At 37.4% G+C, this 23,185-nt stretch overlaps 1 protein-coding gene across 2 annotated transcripts in view; it reads right to left on the reverse strand.

Annotated features, from left to right (window-relative positions):
* The window catches only part of Usp37 (ubiquitin specific peptidase 37), a 70,234-nt gene extending 47,179 nt beyond the window's left edge, over nt 1-23,055 (reverse strand). Inside the window, exons 1-8 of one of the 2 annotated variants that reach the window (XM_060368632.1) lie at nt 22,867-23,055; nt 16,997-17,135; nt 14,957-15,010; nt 13,035-13,254; nt 11,566-11,737; nt 7,662-7,762; nt 3,544-3,722; nt 2,896-2,970 (exon numbers count right to left, since the gene is read on the reverse strand). In XM_060368632.1, coding sequence (XP_060224615.1) covers nt 2,896-2,970; nt 3,544-3,722; nt 7,662-7,762; nt 11,566-11,737; nt 13,035-13,190 — 683 coding nt within the window. In that variant the 5' untranslated portion in view covers nt 13,191-13,254; nt 14,957-15,010; nt 16,997-17,135; nt 22,867-23,055. Of the gene's footprint in view, nt 1-2,895; nt 2,971-3,543; nt 3,723-7,661; nt 7,763-11,565; nt 11,738-13,034; nt 13,255-14,956; nt 15,011-16,996; nt 17,139-22,866 lie in introns of both variants that reach the window. The other variant, XM_021664474.2, reaches the window with a different exon arrangement.
* Between the last annotated feature and the right edge of the window lie 130 nt (nt 23,056-23,185).

Below are 23,185 nucleotides of genomic sequence, written 5' to 3' on the forward strand. Positions count from 1 at the left end.
CTACAATTAACAATTTTAAATCCATATAGTGAACATACAAAGATACTCTTAGTTCTCAATGAAATAAAAACTATGAAAATAACCTTTCATTAAGTCAAGAACCAATATAAACCATGACTCTAGTGCATTAAGCAAAATTAAAGAAATGTTTTTTTTTGTTTTTTGTTTTTTTTTTTTTTTTTCAAAAGAATCAAATAATCAAAGACAGCAAGATGATAGATTTTTCTTGGCCAAAATGAAGATCAGGGGCTGCCACACAGCTCAGTTAGTAAGAACACTTGCCACAGATGCCTGATGATCTAAGTATGGTCCCAGGATCCAACAGTGAAGGTACAGAAACAACCCCTGGAAGCTGCCCTGTGACCTCCGCAGGTAAGCCGTGGTATGCACATCCACTTGCGCGCATACATAAAAAGTAATAAATTTACCTGAGCTAAAACAACTAAAAATATAAACTATCCCGTTTTGATGCTTTATAGTTTTAAAAGAATAAACTCCAAAATCTTTTGTCATATGTAATTTGAAGTGCTACTACTTAGAAAATATGAACACTTCAACTTGTAGTATGTAATAAGTTTAAATGCATGAATGCAAAGTTAATATATACTTCGTTCTTTTGAAATAGGGTCTGTCTATGTAGTCCTGGCTCTCCCAGAACTAGCTCTGCAGACCAGGCTGGTGTTGAACTCACAGAGATCCACCTAGCTCTGCCTCTCGAATGCTTGGATTAAATGTGTACCCCACCACACCTGAGCAGACAATACTTTTGAAGTTATAATTTAAAGACATTACATGGAGTTATATGTTATACAGTAATAAGTAAGTACTACAAGGAATACAAGGTAAAATATAACCATGAAAACTACAGAATTGACTTGCTGCTACTATGAGTACTGATCTGTTCAAGAGAGACGATGGCAGGGTAAGCTAAGACCGTTGTGTGGAGTCACTGGCCCAGAGGAAGGAAGCATGTACCTGAGGATTTTAGAGCAATACCATTCTGTCTGCAACAGAAAACCTTCAATTATCTGTGAAGTATGGTATATAACTTTTGTCAGACTAATAAGCCCTCCAAGAGAATGAACATGTGATCGCTAGTTATTAAGAGGCTATGTTATGGGAGGCATCAGAACCACTTGCTATCTATCATATCATAAAGTTCTAAGGTCAAAGGGGAATAGCAGCAACCTCCCACACCTAGAATTAAATATACTGAGATTGGGCCAATGACTCCGGATGACCAAATGAAAGAGTAATAATAAACCTGAACCTGATCTGGACACTGGTACAAAATGAAAATCAACTACAATCCCAGTAAAGGATTGTGCTGAAAGACAACAGTGAGGGAACTTATCTCACCACTGGCTCTGTTTAGATAAAGAGGGTCGCAAACTACTTACTAGCTGGCAGCAAAGGGTTTAGATGGATGATCAGGTGCTAGAAGATTAGGATGAAATGAGGTACTGAGAAAATATAAGGATAAGTGTGTATAAAGGATAAAAATCTGTGTCATATTATATTTTTACCGGAAAAGACCCTATGAACAGCAGCATGAGATATCTGTGAAGTCAGCGATCTATCTTTAGCTATTCTAATTTTTCCCACCAGAGACCTGATTCAAACAGGTATAATGACAGAGACGGAATCTATAGTATGGACTTCCCCTCATCAAAGTTCAGATATTTTACTGCTATTGTATCCTAACTGGTGAACAGCAGAAACTGGTGCCTAGCTCTGATTAAGGACCCCTTATAAAAAGCAATTTGTCATTTTGTTGCAAATGATTTTACCAAATTCTTTCCAACCTAGAGATAACTCAGCAGGTAAAAGCAGGCCTGATGACTTGAACTGTGAAGAAATAAATGACAGTCCCTAGGAATCTAACATTGTCTCTGGAAAACAAACCAAAAGAAAACTTAACGGCTGGGTGTTGTATTGTGGCTCACGGCTTTAATCCCAGCACTCAGGACACAGAGGGAAGCAGATCTCTGGGAATTCTAGGCCAGCGTGGTCTATAAAGCAAGTCCAGGACAGCCAGGGCTCTGTTAAACAGAGAAACCCTGTTTTGAAACAAACAAGCAAAGAAAACCTAACAGTCTCTATTGGTCTTCTTGGAATGCCCTAACAAAACACCACAGACTGCCTGCAACACCAACTGATCTTCTCAGTGTAGATGCTGATAGCTATAGGATTATGGTGTCACCAGATGCAGTTTCTGGTGAACCCTCTCCAGGCTATGGATGGCTGCCTTTTCACTGTGTCATCATCTGCCAGTGTGTATACAGAAAGAGATCTGGACGTCTATTCCTAGTCTTAATTCTTCTGGATCAGACCTTCACCTTAAAACTTCACTTAACCTTGTCTAACTCCATGACAGTCCTAGTTCTAAAACCAACTTTGGGATGTTTGGGATAAGGGCTTCAACAAATCAACTGGAGGTAGGGAACAGGATCTTGATGTCTTTCACTTATTCACCAGAAAGAAAGAGAAGAAGGCTCACACTAAAACAGAAGACATTTGTTGAGCTGGGCACACAAAGGCTGATGAGCTCAGGGCCAGTACATACCTATCAAGCAAGACCTTATCTCAAAAACAAAAATAAACAACAACAAAAAAAAAAAAAAAAAAAAAAAACCCACCCAAAGACAAAAGAACTATTTATTTCAAGTTCTTCAGCTCCATTCTTTCTCTCAGTGCTGCATAAAAGGTAGGATAGGAGTTGTGCAGGGGAATGGCAAGAACAGAACACCAGAAGTCTTCTCTGTATCACCAAGACAGTTGAAATTCTATTGTTTTACCACAGGAACTATCACAAATTGAATACTGTTGAAATTTTCCTTACGAGTTTTAACAATTGATGTAAGAAGCTCTGCAAAGGCTCTTAAAGCAACTTACGATGATGAATCATTTTCCTTAGGATAATCTTCAGTCAGCTCTGAGCCAGATAACATTCTTTTCCTCTTTTCAGTGCTATGGAGAACAGATTGTAAAAAAATACAACTTTTAAAAAGTCATAACTCATACTATCAAAAATCATAAACCAGGGCTAGGCAGAACATTTAGATTAGTAAAGTGCTTGATATGCAAATGTAAGACCCACACGGAAAGCTGGATGGGATGGTGTGCATTTACAATCCCAGTGCTGGGTCAAACCCCAGGGCTTTCTAATAAGCTCCAAGCCAGAGAGAAGCCATGTCACAAAAAAGGGGTGATGGCATCTGAGGAATGACCCCCTGGGTTATCCTGTGGCTTTCACATAGACATGGACAACTGTGCACACGTATCTATACATGCAAATCTACCTACATCCAGACAAAAAAATTAAAAACATACTCAAAGGCAGAAAAACAACAGTGATTATTTTCATTCTACTTAATATACTGTTTGTCTGCATGCTCAATGTATGTCACTGACATAAACTAAACATTTCTGATTATACATGACAAATGTGTCCTATTCTTGCTGCTTTTTTCTCCTTAAATTCCTTAAAGTCCCAAAACACATTTATAAACAGGTTCTGAAGGACTAACAAGTCTTTCCTACCGGTTTTCTAATAATCCTGGTCTAAGAGGTGTTGATGTCAGCGTCAAAGAAGGAATCGTCCGGGTAACAGCCATTCCACTTCCAGCTACAGTCTTAATGGATCCTCTACCAGGACTACCAAGAACTTTTCGAAATGGAATATCATCTTTAGGGTCCAAACTTCCTCTTTTTGAAGAGGCCTGTAATAAAATGTGAGACAGTTAAATCTTTGGCTTAAGTGAAAGCATATTTTGTTTGTTTGAGACAGGCTCTCATATTAACTCCAGGATAGCCTCAAACTTACTAAATTTAGAAGAGGATAGTCTATCTAGAACTGGTCCTCTAGCCATCACTTCCTAAGTGCTAGGATTATAAATATGCACCACTCTATCTGGCTTATGTGGTTTGAAGGATCAAACCCAGGGCTTCATGCATATTAGACAAGTCTACCAACTGAGCTGTATCACCAGCGCAATTATAAATTGCTTAGACTAGCAATTTTGGGGGGAGATTTAAAAAATATACAAACAGGGATTTATGTCTAATCCCTTTGGTACAAGACTCACTGTATGAGGGTACACCTCTGTGTGTGATGCCCCAGCACTATCACTGAGCTTCATGCTCGGCACTTATGAATATATTTATAAAAACTCTCCAGGAGACTCTATGATATAGTCAAGTATAAGAAACTGCATTTGACATTCATTTTCTTATAGTTTATGATTTTGAGAAAGAATCTTGCTCTGTAGTCTCAGCCAGCCTAGAACTCATCATTATCTTGCCTTGGCCTCCTCAAGTACTGGGTTTATAGACATGCACAATCACATCCATCTAACTTTCCCATAGTATTCTTTTAAACTTAAAACTCTTGGGGCTGATGAAATGATTCAGGAGCTAAAGCACTTGCCATGTTAAGTCAGTTGAACTTCATTCCCAAAAGCATGTAATAGTGGAAAGAGAACTAACTTCACAAAATTGTCCTGACTTCTACACATGCTCTGTAGCTTGCATGCCGCTGCATGCATACACACACACACACACACACACACGATCATGCTAAAACCCTAGGTGTACTGTACCTGGATACATAAGGCGAGAACCCCATTTTTATTTACTATTTAATTACTAACAATAACAAAAGCCAAGAATAGTAGCTGATGCATGCAGTGTCATTACCTGGGAGGCCAAAGCATGAGGATCCCTGAAAGCTCAAGAGCAGCTTGGGCTACATAATGCATTTCAGGCTCGTCTAAGCTATAAAGTGAGACTGGGTCTCAAAAGAAATCCCCACAAAACAAATGAAAGTACAGAAAGACATGTTCAAATGATCAATATGAGAAGTGATCTTTGTGGAAAAAAAAAATAAATCCTGATCATGACATAATATAATGACAAGGTCTGGGGATGTAGCTCAGTGTTACATGTTTAACATGCCCAAAGCCTTGGAACCATGAAAGAAAAATAAAGAAGAAAAGGAGGATGGAAGAGAACCTTAACAGCTGATCGACACAACTTAATATCAAATCAAGCATACTCAATAAAAGTCACATAATTGTTGAAGTAGTCAATTTGAGAAATAAAGTAAACATTTGCTATAATGGAAAGGAGATAAGCTAAAGTCTACTGACAAATGAATTAAGGGTCGACTCAATGAATGTTCCATGCAGTAATGAGCATATTTGAGAATTAGCATTTGAGATGAACATTCAGCCAGTGGTGTTTTATATGTTGACATTCAGAACAATATGATTCTGGGACTGAATTCCACTGTTTTCTTAACCTACCGCTCTTCCCTTTTTTCCTTAAGTAATACAAATATCCTTTTTATTATATACTTGGTAGCATACTAGCTATATATTGTTTGATTTTTTTGTTGTTGAAAAAAATAGTTTATTTACTTATTTAGTCATTTGTTTGTTTTGCTTGTATGCCTGTCTATGCATCACATGTGTGCCTGGTGCCCACAGAAATCAGAAGGGGACATAAGATCCCCTCAGGCCAGATGATTACAAATGATTATAAGCCATTTGTGGGTTACAGAAATTGCATAAGCCCTATGGGTTCAGGGAATTACTCACGTCTTCTGGCAAGAGCAACAAGTACTCTTAACAGCCAAGCCAACTCTCTAGCTCTTTATTGACTGAAACTTTGATCATGAAATTATTTTACACAAAAACCTACAATGGGGTGCTGAAGATATGACCCAAGAAGGAACACCGCTCTTGAAGATAGGGTTTGGTTCCTAACATCCACATCAGGTAGCTCACAACCAACTGTAACTCTAGCTCCAGGAAGATCAAATAACTATGCAGAAAATTGTGTAGAATTAATATCACAGATGTAGAAACATTTATTCCTGGGTGGTGGTGGTACATACCTTTAATCCCAGCACTAGAGAGGCAGAGGCAGGAGGATTCCTGTTGAGTTTGAGGCCAGCCTAGTCTATAAAGTAAGTTTCAAGACAGTTAAGGCTACACAGAGAAACCCTGTCTCAAAACAAAACAAAACAAAACATTTATATCTACTATATATTTTAACATTCTAGCATTTATATTTCTACGTACAAATGTGTTCATCTCAAAATATCTTTCAAAGAGGCCAGACCCTTTCACTTCTTCCCCCTGAAGTGCATACTGGTTCCATTCATATAAAATTCTAAAAAGGACAACATTATGCTAACAGCAAACACTGGTTGTTCTCTACATTCTTTCTCATGATAATTATCATGATCATCATTCTTCAACATGATGCAGGTATGGTGGCCAACACCAGGATTTCTGTCAACTTGAGACCCACCTGTATGTTCTAAAAAGCAAGTTCCAGGAAAGCCAGAACTACATAGGAAACCCTGTCTCAAACAAACAAACAAACAAACAAACAAACACCATGAAATCTCTAGTTGAAACTAAATGGATGGCTTAGCAGGGAAATGCACCAATCATGAAACCTGATAACGCAAATTCAATCACCAGGATACATGTGGTATAAAAAGAAAATGAACTCCTGTAAGCTGTCCTCTGACTTCCAAATGTATGTATGTAAGTGGCATACACACAAATGTAAAAAAAATTATTCTAAAAACAAAACCATGAAAAGAACCTGAAAGTCATTTAACTCTTTATTACTGTTCAACCTGTCAACCCAGTAAGTATTATCTAAGTAATCACCTCTCTGTACAAATAGATTTACAGAAGAGCTTTGAAGTTTCTGATTTTATACCTGGCTTTCCTTTATAAACCAATTAAAAAGACAACGATTGCTAAGCTGCAGTAAGATTATTTACTGGTGCACACCAAGTTTTACAGCTTGCTGACTACTGTGAACAAAGGCTTTTTCAAAGCAAAGGGAAGCTCTTAGTAAATAGCGGTGTCACATAGAGAGTAAAGGCAAGGTTTATGATGTACAACAGACCCAAAGGCATCAAAGCATACATTCTGAGGCTGTTTTAGTAGTTCAGTGCAGAGTACACACCAGCTAGCCTTTTCCATGTACTATCTCAGAGGTTGGTGCTCTCTTCATTTTACAGATACTGAGGCTCAGGAAGCTCGAGGAGCTTCACCAATGACCCATGTCTGTGAGTGGCAGTACTACATGCTGGGTTTTATAACAAAAAATCCTTCCTTTTAAAAACTACACTATGGTCTATTCTCATGACCGTGGGACATCAAACAATGGTTAAATAAAACCATGTTAGGTGTTTAGTAAAAATATATAAAAAGATAAAATTGAATTGTAGAGGCATTGGAGGTGGTACATGCCTTTTATGGCAGCACTTGGGAGGCAGAGGCAAGCAGTTCTCTCAGTTTGAGGCCAGCTTGGTCTACAGAGCTAGTTCCATGACAGCCAGAGCTACACAGGGAAACCTTGTATCAAAGCAAAACAAAACAACCCCCCCAAAAAGGTAAAATTGTGGTAAAACTTAGAAACTTTATACATACATACATACATACATACATACATACATACATACATTAATATAAAAGGTTCAGGTGAGCAAAGTGATGAAGGTCAGCTATGTCAAAGTACCACTGTGATAGTGCTACATTAGAGATCATCACAGAAAGTCCATACCATGCAACTACTTAGTTTATCTGTGCTAATGGATTCTTTAAAAAGCTGTAAGATTTACATGAACATACCTGATTGTCTGAGTAAGAAAGCTGTCTGTTAGTTTCCTTCTGAGAGGCCCTGCTTCCCAGAATAGCTCCAAAACTACCAGACCCTTGGGAAGGTTTCATAGCTGGTGGACAAAAATAAATCACTTAACTTAATAAAAATATTCATCATTATTGTTATATAATAATACAGAATTGAAAGTATTAACAGGAAAAAGATAAAACAACCAATTCTCTCTGACAGAATGTACAACTGAGATACATAATAACATTTACAGATAAAAGCTCTAGTCAAAGAATAACACAAAAAAGTGAGACCATTTAACAGCTTAAGAATTACAAGACAAGTGGCTGGAGAGATAGCTCAGTGGTTAAGAGCACTGGTTGCTCTTCTAGAGGACAATTCCCAGCACCCACATGGCAGTTCATAACTGTCTGTAACCCCAATTCCAAGGAATCTGACATCTTCACACTAATGCACATACAATAAAATTAAATAAATTATTAAAAAAAAGAATTACAAGACAAAAAGAAAATGCTAGAAATTCTCAAACAAAATATTTTATAATTAATACAACGGAAGAGTATTTGGAGCATGAATACTTACACTAATATCAAGAAAACATATGAAAAATAGTAACAATTATACTTTTTATTTTAAAAAAATACATATTGTTTATTTTGTATTATTTGTGTGTTTGTATAGGCACATATCACCAAGCTGAGTCAATCTCTGGAAGCCACAAGATGGAAGGAGAAAATCAGCTCCCAAAGTTGTTTCTACCTATGTGCACACACTATGGCATGGTAAGTGGGTTCATACAGATACCCACAAAAAACAATAAATGAAAAAAAAAGTGTTTTTAGTTAAAAAAAAAATCAAGCAGAATAGTTTTTAATCCAAAGAAATCCACACTCATTTAAAAAGTTCAAGGATGTGTATAATGCTTTTGATCTTGCTTTCCTCACACAGCTACCAAAGTCACATTAAGAATTTTAAGTTTAGGGACAGGTGGTTCAGTGAGTAAGAGCACTTGTTGCTCTTGCAGAGGACCAGGCTTTGATTCCCAGCACCTGCATGGTGGTTCACAACCATCAGTAACTCCTGTTTCAGGAGATTCAATGTCCTCTTCTGACCTCCTCCGTCACCAACCACACATGTTATAGATATACACATGTGGGCAAAACACTCACACGTAGAATAAAATGAACAAATCTAAAAAGAAATTGAGCTTAATTAGTAATTTGAGCATTTTTTTCATGCGTAAGATTAATCTACTTCCTAAATTCATTTTTTTCCAATTCTCTCCTGAGTTCCCTTTCTCTTATTAGCTTATATACATAATATATATATTGCTTTGTCTCATAATGATATTAGCATCATGTCATATATAAGAACAAGTTTGAAGACGCCTACACAATTTACCAAGATAGTATTTCAAAATGTTAATGATTTTAATATCTTATTATGTGTGGCTGAGCAGCAGAGTGCTTGTCTAGCATCTGTAAAGCTCTGGGTTCAATCCCCAGAACCTCAAAAAGAAATTACTCTGTGACATCACTCCAGTTAATGTTTTGTATCTTGTTCCTTTGCCATGGAGATCATAGAGTCTAAGCTATCTATCATCTTTTCTTCCCAGAGATTGTCAGAATTCACTCTTCTCCTTAAGTCACAATTCTATCATTTTATTTTTTATACTCAAGTCTGTGATTCAAACTCTTAGATGAAAGAAAAGTATCTACTGTTCCTTAAGAACTTAGCAATTTATCTTGTATACAGTTAATGCTACCAATATTACTTCTCTTCTGCGCCAACAAATATTTTGTAACATCCTTTCTTCTGTTTTTATTTCCTGTATTATTATTGCGGAGTGTGTGGAGGGAGTATTGCTATTACAGTCCAGGATGCTCAGCACTTACTATATTATCAGTACTTTAGTCTGGCCTTGAACTTGCAATGCTCCTGCCCCTACCTCCTCAACGAAGGGATGACAGTTATGTGTCACCATGCCCAGCTGTAGTTTTCAAGGTATTTTACATTATCTAATGCCAGTCCTTACAATATATGTTGTTATGCATTAAGGCCAATAAACCTAAAAAAATTACAATGATTTGGCCAAAATCAAAGAGTATGTAGAGCTAAGCTCACAGCTAACTAATAACAGCAATGACTTACTGAATCTCTAACACACACTTATCAGCACCCATTCCTTAAAAAACTTGGTGTGGTAGTACATGCCTATAAATCAAGCTATGTGGGAGGCTTACGTCCGAAAGTTCAAAGCCAGCCTAGGCACCTTAGTATGACCCTATCTCAAAACAAAAATAATAGAGCAAGAAATGTAGCTTAGTAATAGGGTATTTGCATAGCATGAGAAAGATCCTTGGATATCCAGTGAGTAAAAAATGCTTTCCTCTCAATGCATTTAAAGCCATGGTTTGTTACACACATCATTTTTTCACACATTTTTTTTTTTTTAAATTCTTTAAGACAGGATCTCTCTGTGTAGCCCTGGCAGTCCTAGAACTCACTATGTTTGAACCCAGGCTGGCTTCAAACTCAAAATCCTCCTGCCTTCGCCTTTCAAGTGTCAGAGCTATGAGTAAATATACCACTACTGTACACATCTCTTTCTTGGTTTTCCTTACCTGAGTTCTATAGACTGGTTTTAAACACAGTCTCCTAGCCTTAGCTTCCTGGGTGCCAGGACAGCAGACATTTGTTGCCATATCCTACTTGTACTCAGTAATGCTTAGACTCAATTAACATAGTTCAAGATTGTGACATGAAGCCGGGTATGGTGGTGCACACCTTTAGTCCCAGCACTCAGGGAGGCAGAGGCAGGTGGACTGCTGTGAGTTTGAGGCCAGTGTGGTCTACAAAGCAAGCCCAGAACAGCTAAGGCTACACAGAGAAATCCTGTCTCAAAAAACAAAAACAAAAACAAAAACAAAACAAAACAAAACAAAACAAAAAAGTGGCATGGACATGACTAATTATTAAATTAAAAAAAACCCAAAAACCTTATTTTAGAAGAATGGTATACTAATATATCAATTAAAGATAATAAAACTCACATGGCTACACCTTCATTCTCTATGGAGAAAGGATAAGGAGTGCCTGGCCTTATGCATACTAAGTACCTGCTCTACTGGACCTATACTGCCAGTCTGTTCATTTAACTTAAACTGAGATAATCAAAGAACAGAGATATTTACTTCCTCCTTTATTTCTTCACTGCTCAGTTGTTCTGGCAAGATTTCAAGTGCTATACTGAACAGAAGTAGCAAGAGCAGGCATCTTTATTTTGTCATTGATGTTAGAGAAAAAGCTTCAGATTTTCACCACTAAGTGTGTTAGCTGTAAGCTTAACATGCATAGCCTTTATCACACTGAAATAGTTTTCTTGTACTCCGTAGTCTATTTAGTGTGTTTATTGTGAAAGAATATTAAAATTTTAATACATTACTTGATATGATTATGTGGCTTTTGTTGTTCTTTTGTTAATGTGGTTCATTATTATACAGAGGATTTTAATGCTGCACTATTCTTTCATTCCAGGAATAAATTTAGCATAATTCTTGTATTGTTCTATTTAATTCAGCCCAATAGCACTTAATTGAAGATTTTTCCAACAGTATTCATCAGGAATACTGGTGTTCAGTCATCATATTCTGTGTCTCATATAGCTTAGGCTGGCCTGAGCTCCTACTAGTCTCATACAGCTCACGTTGCTGAGAATGACCTTAAACTTTGCTCTTCTTGCCTCTACTCAAATGTTGGGATTACATGCATGCCCACCATGCCTGGTTTCTGTGTACTGAGCTGTTAGGGGATTGGCACCAGAGGCTTGTACATGCCAGGCAAACACTCTACCAACTGAGCCTCAGCCCCAGCCCTTACCATCATGAGATGAATGGTGCTTACCTGCATTAAGTCTGTTTTGATGGACTGCATCTAGAAACAACCTCATTTCCTCTGCATCCTTACTTGGTACTTTGTCAATAGACAAAAAGCTGTTATCTTGTAAAGTCAACATTAGGCGACTCTGTTTTGTTCCACTGGGTCGTAGTACCACATTTTTAATGTTATGACTTAGCTTAAAAAAAAAAAAAAGGAAATGAAAATTTATCTTTTCACCCACAATATACAACAAATTATAATTAAATTGTCTAAAAACTGCTAACCTTCATACATTTCTTTCTTCCTCCAAAAGGAGTTCCTTTCTTAATAAAGTTAACTCAAATATATATCCTTTGTAAAAAAAATTATTCTATATTTAATTATATGATGCATGTGTGTCTGAGTGTAGGTATGTATTGGCATCTATCAAAGCCAGAGGCATTGAATTGCCTAAAGCTACAGTTCCAGACAGTCATGAGCTGCTCCACATGAGTGCTGTAAACTGAACTGGGGTCCTTCCAAGAGAAGTTCAGCTTTCAACTGCGGAACCATTTTTCTAACCTCAAATTAACTTTTTTTTTTTTTTAAGATGGGGTTCCCCTGGAACTCACTGTAGACCAAGGCTGCTCTCTGAACTCACAATGCTCTTAACTAACAAGCCTCTGCCTGAGTGCCAGATGTGTGTCATGCCCAGCTCACATTTAGCTTTATCAAGCCAACTTTTTATTACATTTTATTCATTCTGTGAGTATTTGGGGTGGGAGGTGCCAGAGCATACCAATGGAGGTCAGAGGACAACCTGTGGTAATTGGTTTTCCTTCCACCATGTGGTATGAACTTTTACCCTCTTAGGCATCTCTCTGATCTTGGTTTTGACAATCTCACTATATAACTTAGGCTAGCCTTGAACCCACTACATAGTGAAGTGCAATTTGGCCAAGTCTTCCTGTCTCTAGCTCTGTCTCCAAAGTGCTGAAATTACAAACATGTACTACCACTATACCAGAACAGAATACATGTGATATACAAAAGCAACAACTTACTTTCACAGTTCAAAATATGAACAAATGGAAAGTTTATTTCAATAAAATTTGAGCATAAAGTTTAAAATATATTTCTTTAAAAACTAAGTAACAAATTTTTCATTTATTTTTAATGTGACCCAAGATAACAATGCACTGATCTTCCTGCCTCGACCTCTTGAGTGTTATATCACAGAAATGTATCACTATTCATGGCTGCTAAGGTAACTTTTCAAACAGCTAAATATTCGGTACCTAAACCTAAGTGTTTTCCCACTAGTTTTCTTTTCAACAACGGTGACTGCTTCCTCCTCTTTGTTAAACCCAACAGTACTATGAGTAATTTCTAAAACTGGTACGTAAAAGTACTAGTGTCCTGGAAATAAAAAGCTTTGTAGGGCCACTTTAATACAACTCTACCATAGTGTGGCTATTTGCTGAGGAACCACTCTAAATCACACTCTGTAATACCTGAAATATCCTTGGAATTCCTCCAGTGTTATAGTGAACTACTAGGCTGACTTTATTGTCTTTTTCCACAATTTCAAAGGATCCTTCTTTCCACTTTGTAATCCCAGTCTGCATACTTCGAATTCTGATAGGACCATATATCTTCGGAGGAGACATTTTCTTTAAAAATAATTGCTTTTAACCAATTAAAAAGCAAAAATATATGTTCACCTGATGGATTCTAAAGAAAAAAAATACAAGTGATTAAAAATAGTTTTAAAGCAGCTACTTAATGAACCATCTTATATCTCCACTTCAATAAATCTCTTTTATGATGCATCCTGATCTTCAATGGCCCTGATCAGTTGAAAAACACAGAAAATACAGACAACTAAGGCAGGCAGAATTTAATCACCTTTCATTTCTTCTGTACGTGGTCAATTCTTTTTATCTATTAGCTACTGTACTGTTCTGTACCATTCATAAATTAGCTGATATAGCAATTAGAAGATTCCATTCTCAATTTCACTGACTTTGGCATTAAAGTACTGATTGATTTCTTTCTGTATAATAGAGTCTGAATCTCAATTTTAAGTTAGAAGATCAACTGATTCAGTTCCTTAGAATATGGAGTTTCACCCAACATAACTTAGTCAGCAGTAAGTATATCCACATGTACATCAGACACCAAATTAATTTTAAAAATTAGGAATAAACAAACTAGTTCAACATCCAGAATCACATCTGAAAAAAACCCATTTAATCTCTAAAGAAAAAAAACAAAAACAAAAAACCTCATTCCTTCCCTAAGAACCATACAATATTCAACATGAGGATTTCTAAAAAGCATTTTAACTTTAGACAAATATTCAAAGTTTGGAAAATGAGTTGTTTTTTCTTTTTTGAGTGTGTGTATGATGTGTATGCATGAGAAGAGGTACACATACATACAGTAGTTGTCTCCAACAAGGTCACTTTTGTTCACTGCTGCATCCCCCAGGCTAGTGAACCCATAAGTTTCCAATGATTCTGTCTCTGCTTCCTATCTCTTGACTGAGTATGCTACGATTACAGACATGTTTACACTCTGTCCAGGTTTTGAGTGGTTTCTGGGGATTCAAACTTAGGTCATCAGGCTTAGTCATTGAGTACTTTACCTGCTGAATCATCTTTCTTGAATGAACTTCTAATACTTATAAATGATTTATAATAATCAATAATAGGATAGCTAATACCCTTCAATTATCTTTGCCAAAAGTCAGCAAGTAAAATTATAGTAATAGATGCTATCAAATAGTACTGCATATATAAATATGCAAATGTCTAAAATTGCTAAGACAATTTTTTTATGTATTTTCAACTTCTAAAACAGTATCTTTAAAATGGACTCTTGCTTATATGCTTATAATTAAATATCAATGAACACTACTCCTGCTAACATGGCTCTACTGGAAACATGGAAAAGAGAATACAAAAGAGATATTAAGTCTTGAAATTAGGAGCCACTTCCACTAACTTGGAGCTTCCTTCTCTGATATTAGTGCTGTTAACCATAAAGTGGCTCAGCAAACAATATAAGGTGGGGGGGATGAAATAACACATATATTCAGCTGACAGTACTATACAGTATTAATGGACTTAGCATCCATGTGCTGAGTTATTCCTTCTCTATAACATCTCTTTTTGCAAAGACCTCAATAAACCAGATGTTAACACAAGTGACAAATCAACTGTCTATAGAGGCCAACTAGGTAAGAGAAATTACTTAGGAAGATAAAACATGTACAAATGCTACAAATTTAGCCAACTACTAGCACATGAACCTAGATTTGCCAGATGTATTTTTTCCCACAAAAATAAACTTTATATAAAATAACTCATTTTATATTATAAGCAATAAATTCTAATTTACTTTCAAAAGCTACAAATCACAGAAAACTCACCTGCAGGCAGGAGACGACTAGTCTGGGGTCCTCTAGTTCAAAGCCTATAGTTAACTGCACAGAAAGTAACCAGAAATTAAAAAAGAAATTCAAAACATTTTGAGAGCTCAATATTTTTATGCATCTTAAGTTCTTCATTAGTATTGATTCACACCTCAAAAATGTCTGAGGGCCAAATGTGGCCAGATTTAAATATTAGTAATTTACTAAATATATAAATTTAAAGCAATTATTATTTTAGACCTGCCTATTCATGTGACATTTTGCTCGAACAAGTAACTTTTTAGAAACCCGAAAAAGCAATCTGCACTTGTAACACATTCCAGCAATTATTTGTGGTTCTACTGTTTGTTGAAATCCTTGAGTTTTTCTTTTTTCCATTTTATCCATCACAATTAGAAAGGATACACTTGCTGTTCCTCTCCTGGGCCAGTTCCCAAGCTAGAAACACTAGCTTTGACCTTCTTATATGGTATTTTGGTATTGGACTAGAAACGGGAGGTCAGATTCTATGACTTTTAACTCCATATGCCTTTTCAGGTAACTTTCTAAGTAAACTTCAAATCTAATAGAATCGTTCTCCATCTTAGCATTATTCAATGATCTCATAATAAAATACAAGCTCACTAACATGGTATCAAAGCCCCATAGTGCAAGCCTTGATTATCTATTCCCAAGAAGTCTCCCCTCAATCCAGCCACCTCAACTAAATTTTTTCCAAAAGCCATGCATTTTCATGATACTGAATCTTTAAACACTGTGGTCATGTCTGTAAGTTTTCTTGTATTTTTCTCCTTCTCAACTTGCTTTAATTCCTTCTCTTGGTTCTAACCTCAAGACTCAACTCAGATGTTTCCCTCTTTAAGCTTTCCTGACTACTTTTCATTGGTCCTTTTCTTCATACCCACTGCGGTTATTTAAATCCTTCTCCATATTCCTGTTGTAGTTTGTGCTTACTGACACTTCTGACACTGTATTATGCTTGCTGTTTATCCTTTTGTTTCTACTTATACTATTTGAAGACATGGAATATATTCTTTAATCTCATTAAGTACCATTGTTCAAAAATACTGAACAAGCTGGGCAGGATGGCACATACACTTTAGTCCCAGCATTTGGGAGGCAGAGGAAGAAAGATTACTGTGGAGTTAAGGCCAATCTAACCTATATAGCAAGTACCAGATCAAAGATACATAGTAAGTCCATCTCAAAAAGTTTTATGACTTATTATTCTTATTTTGTTTAATTCTAAATGCAAATTTGGTTATGAGTACAAAATTTTACTTCAGAACTTCATGATGTTGAACATTTTCTTACAACTTTGCATTCTAATAAAAGAACTGAAAGATACAGAACAAAATTAGAGAAACATATGATAAAACTTTAATACACTCAGTACCTTCTTTTATATTAAGTGAATGAACAATAATCATTTCTAAACACTCATCACCTTATCAAGGCTTGCCCTACTTGCTTAAGAAAGAAAGTTTCTTTTCAGTCTGATGTACATATAGAAACAATTAAAAGAAAAAAATTTTGAGACAGTGTCTTACACTGTAGCTCTAGAATTGCTCTAGAATTCACTGCATAATACAAGCTGCTTCAAACTCATAGTAATTCTTCTCTCCTAGCCCCCAAGTGCTAGTATTATAGGAGTGAGCCACTACCCAGTAATAGTTGAAATTCCCGTGAAAAGGAGACAAAGATTCCTTGAATTCTAACACTAATTCTCTTATCAAAGTAATAGTTGAAGAACAAAGAAACATTTTAAAAATTAAAAGTATGATAAGTCTTTTTTTTCTAAACTATTTCACAGTTGATTACTATCCAAATCTGAGCATTTCATATAAGCTCATATTACAAACTATATGTTAGTATATTGTGTTCATTTACTTAGATACATACATATCAGGTATTCTGTGATAAAGAAAACATGCTAAATCATAAAAGTATAATTACACAGTAAACATAAAAAACTGTCAATTCTTGCGTATTTGCATAATACTGGAAACACAGAACCAAAACAAAAACAAAACTTACTTTTCAGTGACTTTTACTGAAAAATTCCACGCAATAATAATTCACCTTTATTCTGCTTGTGCCAAAAGCAATGTACTTTTCTTAAGAAACTATTCATATTTTTCAGCTCTACCAGTGGTCACGCCAGGAGTCATCAACTCTGCTAAAGAAAACGTAAGTGTGCTTTAAAAAAAGTTTCAACATGTGAAACTACAACTCAAGAAAACGAATCATGTATGTAAAAAACACTCATTTAAAGACCACTCTTACTGAAAGTATTTAAAATAAAGTGCAACACATTCCCCCTCACAAAATAGGGTGTGCCTGCAGTGGAGAATGAGGAACTACAGGAAAAGCCTGCAAGCCCATCACCCTATGTCTTGCTTTTATTTATTGCTGCTAGATTTTGAAACTAAGTTAGTGAAAAAGTACATCCTTTGTTGACTTTAGAAACACTGTTACACAACTGTCTCAACGGCTGCTTCTAAGGTATGTTCATCTGTAGTTTTTAAAGGTGGAAAAAGGGTATCTTGATTCACACTCCCCCGCCCCCCAAAAAAACTTCTCTTAATTTTAGGTCCCTCTGAGCCTAACTTTCTCTGAAATTCCACCACAAACTTGAACACACCATCAACTTTTAATTCATCTGTTCATTAAAAAAATAAATAAATGAATTAAAAATCTGATTTACTCCATTAGAAGACACTGCTGCAGGAGACACAAACGTAAGGATGACAAAGTGTATGACCAGCTATTGCTCCTTCATTCCCCTGTTTTTTTGTTTTTGAAACATAGTGTCTCTGTGTGACCCTGGCTGTCCTGGACTTGCTTGGTAGACCAGGCTGGTCTTGAATTCACAGAACTCTGCCTGTCTCTGCCTCCAGAGTGCTGGGACTAAAGGCCTACATCACTACACCTGCCCTGATTTCCCTATGTTTATCTTTTCCATCATTATTCAGGCAAGACCTTTTAACATTAGGTTTAAGCTGATTCTCACCTATGCAACACCCAATCTTTTCAAAAGTACCTCCCTAATTCAGAAACTCATCTCTTTGGGATAGGGATATGGCTCAGTTGGCAGGGTACTTGCATGAAACCCTGGATTTTGATACTCAGCACAGGATTAACTGGTTTGCCTCTAATCTCAGCACTTGGGAGGTAGAGGAAGGAGGATCAGTTCAAGGTTCATTTTAGGCACACAGTGAGTTTCAAGGCCAGCCTGAACTACATGAGAGTCTGCCTCAAAATTAATGTTAATTAATTAAAATAACTCATTTCTTTACTATCACCCCAGTAAGTACCATGAATTTACTAATAGTAGTTCTAAGTATCAAACATGTTCATTTAATATTAACAACTTAGAGGATAGCGTTTATCACTGTATCATACACATAAAGGAAACTGAGGCTTTTAGATCTTAAGATATTAACGCAGGGGACCAGAGATGGCTTAGTGAAGAGGATCTGGTTTCAACTCCTAGCATAACACATGATGGCTTACAACCATCTATAACTCAAGTTCTGAGGAATCAGACACTCTCTTCTCACTTCCACACACACCAGGCACAGATATGGTATACATACATACATGCAGGAAAAATATGCACATAAAAGTAAACAAATCTTTAAAAGAAAAAAAAAGAGGAGAAAAAAAAAAGACCCTGCAGTAATGATACACGCCTTTAATTCCAGACCTTGGGAGGCAGAGGCAGGCAGATCTCTGGGTTTGATGCTAGCCTGGTCTACATAGTTCCAGGACAGTCTCAAAAAACCAAACCAAACCAAACCAAACAAACAAAAGAAATGAACATACAGTTAGCAAGAGACAAAGCAATATTCAAATACCAAATCTTCTTCCCTGTTCTCTCTACTTCCCTTTTTCTCTCTCCGTACTCTCTCCTTTTTGGTGTGCGCGCACATGTGTTTGAAACAGGGTCTCATGTAGCCGAGGCTTGCTTTGAACTATGTAGATGGAGGCTGACCTTGAATTATGGTTCCTTCCATTCTTCAAGAGCAGGGATTACAGGCATATACCACTATAGCTGGCTGGAACCCCAATTTTTAACCACTACCACAGTTCATCCTCACTAGTTTTATAGTGTTCCTCTTAATCACTCAGGCACATGGTACACAGACACAAAATGTCCTTTTCTGGTATATTCTAACAAAATAAACAGTAAGTGTTAAGTACTTTTTATTAATACTGCTTACTCCATTGTGAACATATTTTATACTACAAAGTAAAAAATAAAACCAACAACTTATGTTTGACATCTATACACTGTACTTTTTTAAAAATTATTTTCAGTATAAACTAAGTCCTAAAACATGTTATTAAACTTTAATATTGACTTCCTTATCTACCAAAAACTGTTTTATCTATTTGTAGAAACCTCTTTTACTAGCCTCAATTTAACTTGTTGCTAAAATATATAAACTACTCTACTGATTTTCAAAGATTTTCTTTCCTAACGACAACAACAAAATCATAAAACAGAGCCTGTAAGAACAGCCCAGTAGAGCTGGGGGGGGGGGGATACATCTTTATTCCAGGACTTGAGAGGTAGACACAGGTGGGAGTCTCTGAATCCGAGGCCAGTCTGGTCTACAGAGTTCCAGGACAGCTAGGGCTACACAGAGAAACCCTGTCTCAATAAAATAAAAAATAAAACAACAAAAGTATAGTTCATCAGGTAAAGGCACTAGCTGCCCAAGTCTGATGATGTAAGTTTAATCCTAGATCTAAACAGCGAAAGATCAAACCCACCCCTGAAAGATATCTTCTGACCACCTTAACACACATGTCCTGTTGGGTACACACGCACTAAGCCCACGTTTGCATGGACATGTACACAGACACCACACCATCAATATGAATTTCTAAAGCACATAGACAAATATAAAAGAGATAAAGTTAATGTCAGAATGAAAATATTTTTTTTCTGAATAAGATTTATCTCTAATTTACAAAAGAAAAAATTTACCTCCATTAATTGTCTGAAATCAGGGTGATTTGATAACATAGGAATAAGTTAAAAAAAAATTCCTTAATTGGAGACCTTTTGTTGGTTTTTGCCCACAGCTCATTTTCAAATAGAATCCAGGCTTCCAGAATGCTAAGCAAACAGCCTACAGCTAAGCCATATTCCCACCTGTTTTCCTTTGATGTGTCCTTACAGAAAGATGTGTCTGGTGTAAGAGTATCAGAAAACTGATTCTTTCAAAACACAAGATGGTTCTTACAGCAAATTACATTTTCACATTATTATAATCCTAATCCTAATTCCAATTTGATTCATCTAACCAATTCTTGAGAAATGAGTGTGTGTGTGTGTGTGTGTGTGTAAAAGGTCAGCGTATTTGCAGAACAGGGTTCTGCCTAACGTAGCTTTTATCCAACCTGGGGGTTAAAATTAGAGGGAAAAAAATCAGGAAGGCTTCTCTGAGAAAGTATTACTTGAGCTGAAAAATTAAGGTACAAGTTGACTGAAGGATGATAGGGCTGGAACAAACCAGATAAGCAGAGTAGCGTAGGCAAAAGCCCTAACTAGAAATGTTGTCTGTCTACACAAATTAAATCAGTGTCGCTGGAGGTTAGGTAAGAGAAAGAAAGAGTCAGAAGGTAAAGCTAATGAAGTAGGACAAGAACCAGGTTATGTAGAATCTCGTGATTCTGAATTCCCCCCTCCCCATCCCCTTGTTTTAAGAGAAGGTCTTGTAGCTTAGGCTGATATATCTGAGGAGGACCTTGAATTCCTGATCTTCCTGTCTCTGTCAGCTTTAAGGGGTGCTGGAGTTCAATCCCAGGGATTTGTGCATGCTAAGGAAGAATTCCAGCAACCTAACTATAACCCCGGAATGCAATTTTAAATTTTATCTTAAAGTAATAAGCACCTTGGCAATGGGAAAGTCACTGAAAGGTTTTAAGCAAAGAAATTATATGTTATTTAAATGAATCGAGAAACAGAGTGGTGAGTTCGGGAAGAAAATAAGAATAAAAAAAAAACCAGGGAAATCAGAGAGTAGTGTTTAACTCATAATTACAATAATAATTAATTCTTCAGGGTTTCTCTGTATAGCTCTGGCTGTTCTGGAACTCACTTTGTAAACCAGGTTGACCTAAGCTTATGGAGACTGGCCTGTCTCTACCTCCCAAGTGCTGGGATTAAATTCATGTGCCATCACTTCCTGGCTTAATAATTAATTCTTACTTGCTGTGTTTCTGTGTGTCCATGCTTTCCCAAGTTTACAGAACTCATAGTAATCCACTAAGTTGAGAACTCTTATTCCTATTTTACAGGTGAGAATACGAGCCAGAGAGATCAAATACATATGAAAAAGAACTGTAGTTTGAACTAGAAAAATAAAAGATGATTAGACATAGATGCAAAACATATATACTGGAAGTAAAACAGAACTTGGAAAGAATATGAGAACATCGGATGAAGAAATCAAGAACGTCTTTCAAGCCGGGCAGTGATGGTGCTCTAATCCCAGCACTCGGGAGGCAGAGGCGCAGGCAGACAAAGGCGGATCTCTGTGAGTTTGAGGCCAGCCTGGTCTACAAAGCAAGTCCATGACAACAACCAGTGGTACAGAGAAACCTTGTCTCAAAATAAATAAATAAATAAAACAAAACAAAACAAAAAAACAACCTTTCAAGCTTCTACTCAGTGTAACTTAACAAATAGATATGTCACATCAAATGGATGTATCACTTATGGACATAGACACTGGCAGGGAGAGAATTTGGATACAGAGAGAAAGATCAAGACTCTCTAAGTTTTTAGAAGTGTTATATTTTAAATTCCTAAAAGGAGAAAAATCACCTTGAGAAGTTAAACAGTCGGCTATTTGAATATGAAACTGAAAATAAAAATTCTCAAGTTATCAATATATAGTGAAATTTAAAGCTTTGAGAGGAATGGAAGAGAAATAGAAGAAGAACCCCAGTCCAAAACCACTTTGTTTTACCCCGTCAAAATTTCTCGCCAGACAGACAACGTCTGTCACCGGGTTTTTCAGTCCCTCAGTTACCTTTTGCCAGTATGCAACACTACTCTTTCTAATCCTTACCCCTCTATCTCTTATTAAACGTCAGGCGTCTCTCAATGCTACCGAAGTACCCTTCTTTTCTAGCACTGCACTCTTCCTAATGTCATGCATACGCAAAGGCTCCAGATATTAACATGGCAAATGACATACATAATAAACACGCATGCATCTATCTGTGTCTTTCCCAGTACCCTACTCTAATATCTAACCCAAATGTCTCTTATCTTTCAGCTAGAGACTCATTAGGGATTGTAACTCGCCAAAAGAACACCCGAAAACCACTTCAGCACAACGATCCCAAGACTCGGAATTTTATTACCAATTACCTTTTTTTTTTCCGCCAGATCTTGATTTAAAATTGTTAAGTTAGACATCGTCAGTGTATGTCACAGCTAAGTGCAGGAGGTAACCAGATGCACGACAAAGACTGCACCCCTTGACTTCTGGCGAGCAATGTTTAAAAAGAATGGTTTAAGAGCACGAATGACTATCGCATCAAGTTCTTGATAGATAATGTGACAACGGAAGTCACCTGGAAAGACAGCAGGCCTTGCTAGGAGGCAAGCCCCAGACCACCAGAATGAATCCTGGTGAACGGGGGCCGGGTGTAGGATGCTGGAAGCGACTGACAATACGAACCGCGCTAAAGGAGAGAGAAAGTGGAGGGAAAACACTCCAAGGAGGCACCTGTAAGGAATGGGGAGCGTCCAAGGACCCGGGGCAGCCTGAGGAGGAGCCGGGCGAACTCCGGGGTGGACGCCGAGTGGGCGGACCGCACAGGGTGGGGGGGTGCCGGGGAAAACGGCCCAATTCAGAAGCTGTCTGGGCCCGCCTTACCTGGGCCAGGGGGTCCCAGCGCGGAACAAGCCTGCCGGAAGCACAGAGTTCCCGCGGAGGGGGAGGAGCCGAGGAGCTCAGAAGGAAGGGGCTCCCCCGGCCTCAGAGCGAGGCCGTTCTCTCCCCTAACACACCTAAACCCGCTGATGGCGGGAACTGTGACTACACGCAAACACGTACGTACGCACGCACTCCACACGCAACCAGTCCAGGCGCGTGCGCGTAAGCGCGCAAGGCCCGCCCCTCACGGACTCGCTCCGCCCCTCACTGAACCCATTCCCTAACCCGGGGGCCCCGCCTCTGCCGTGACGCTACTCTA

This window comes from Meriones unguiculatus, chromosome 15, assembly GCF_030254825.1.
Source record: "Meriones unguiculatus strain TT.TT164.6M chromosome 15, Bangor_MerUng_6.1, whole genome shotgun sequence".
In the NCBI taxonomy this organism is placed as follows: Eukaryota; Metazoa; Chordata; class Mammalia; order Rodentia; family Muridae; genus Meriones; species Meriones unguiculatus.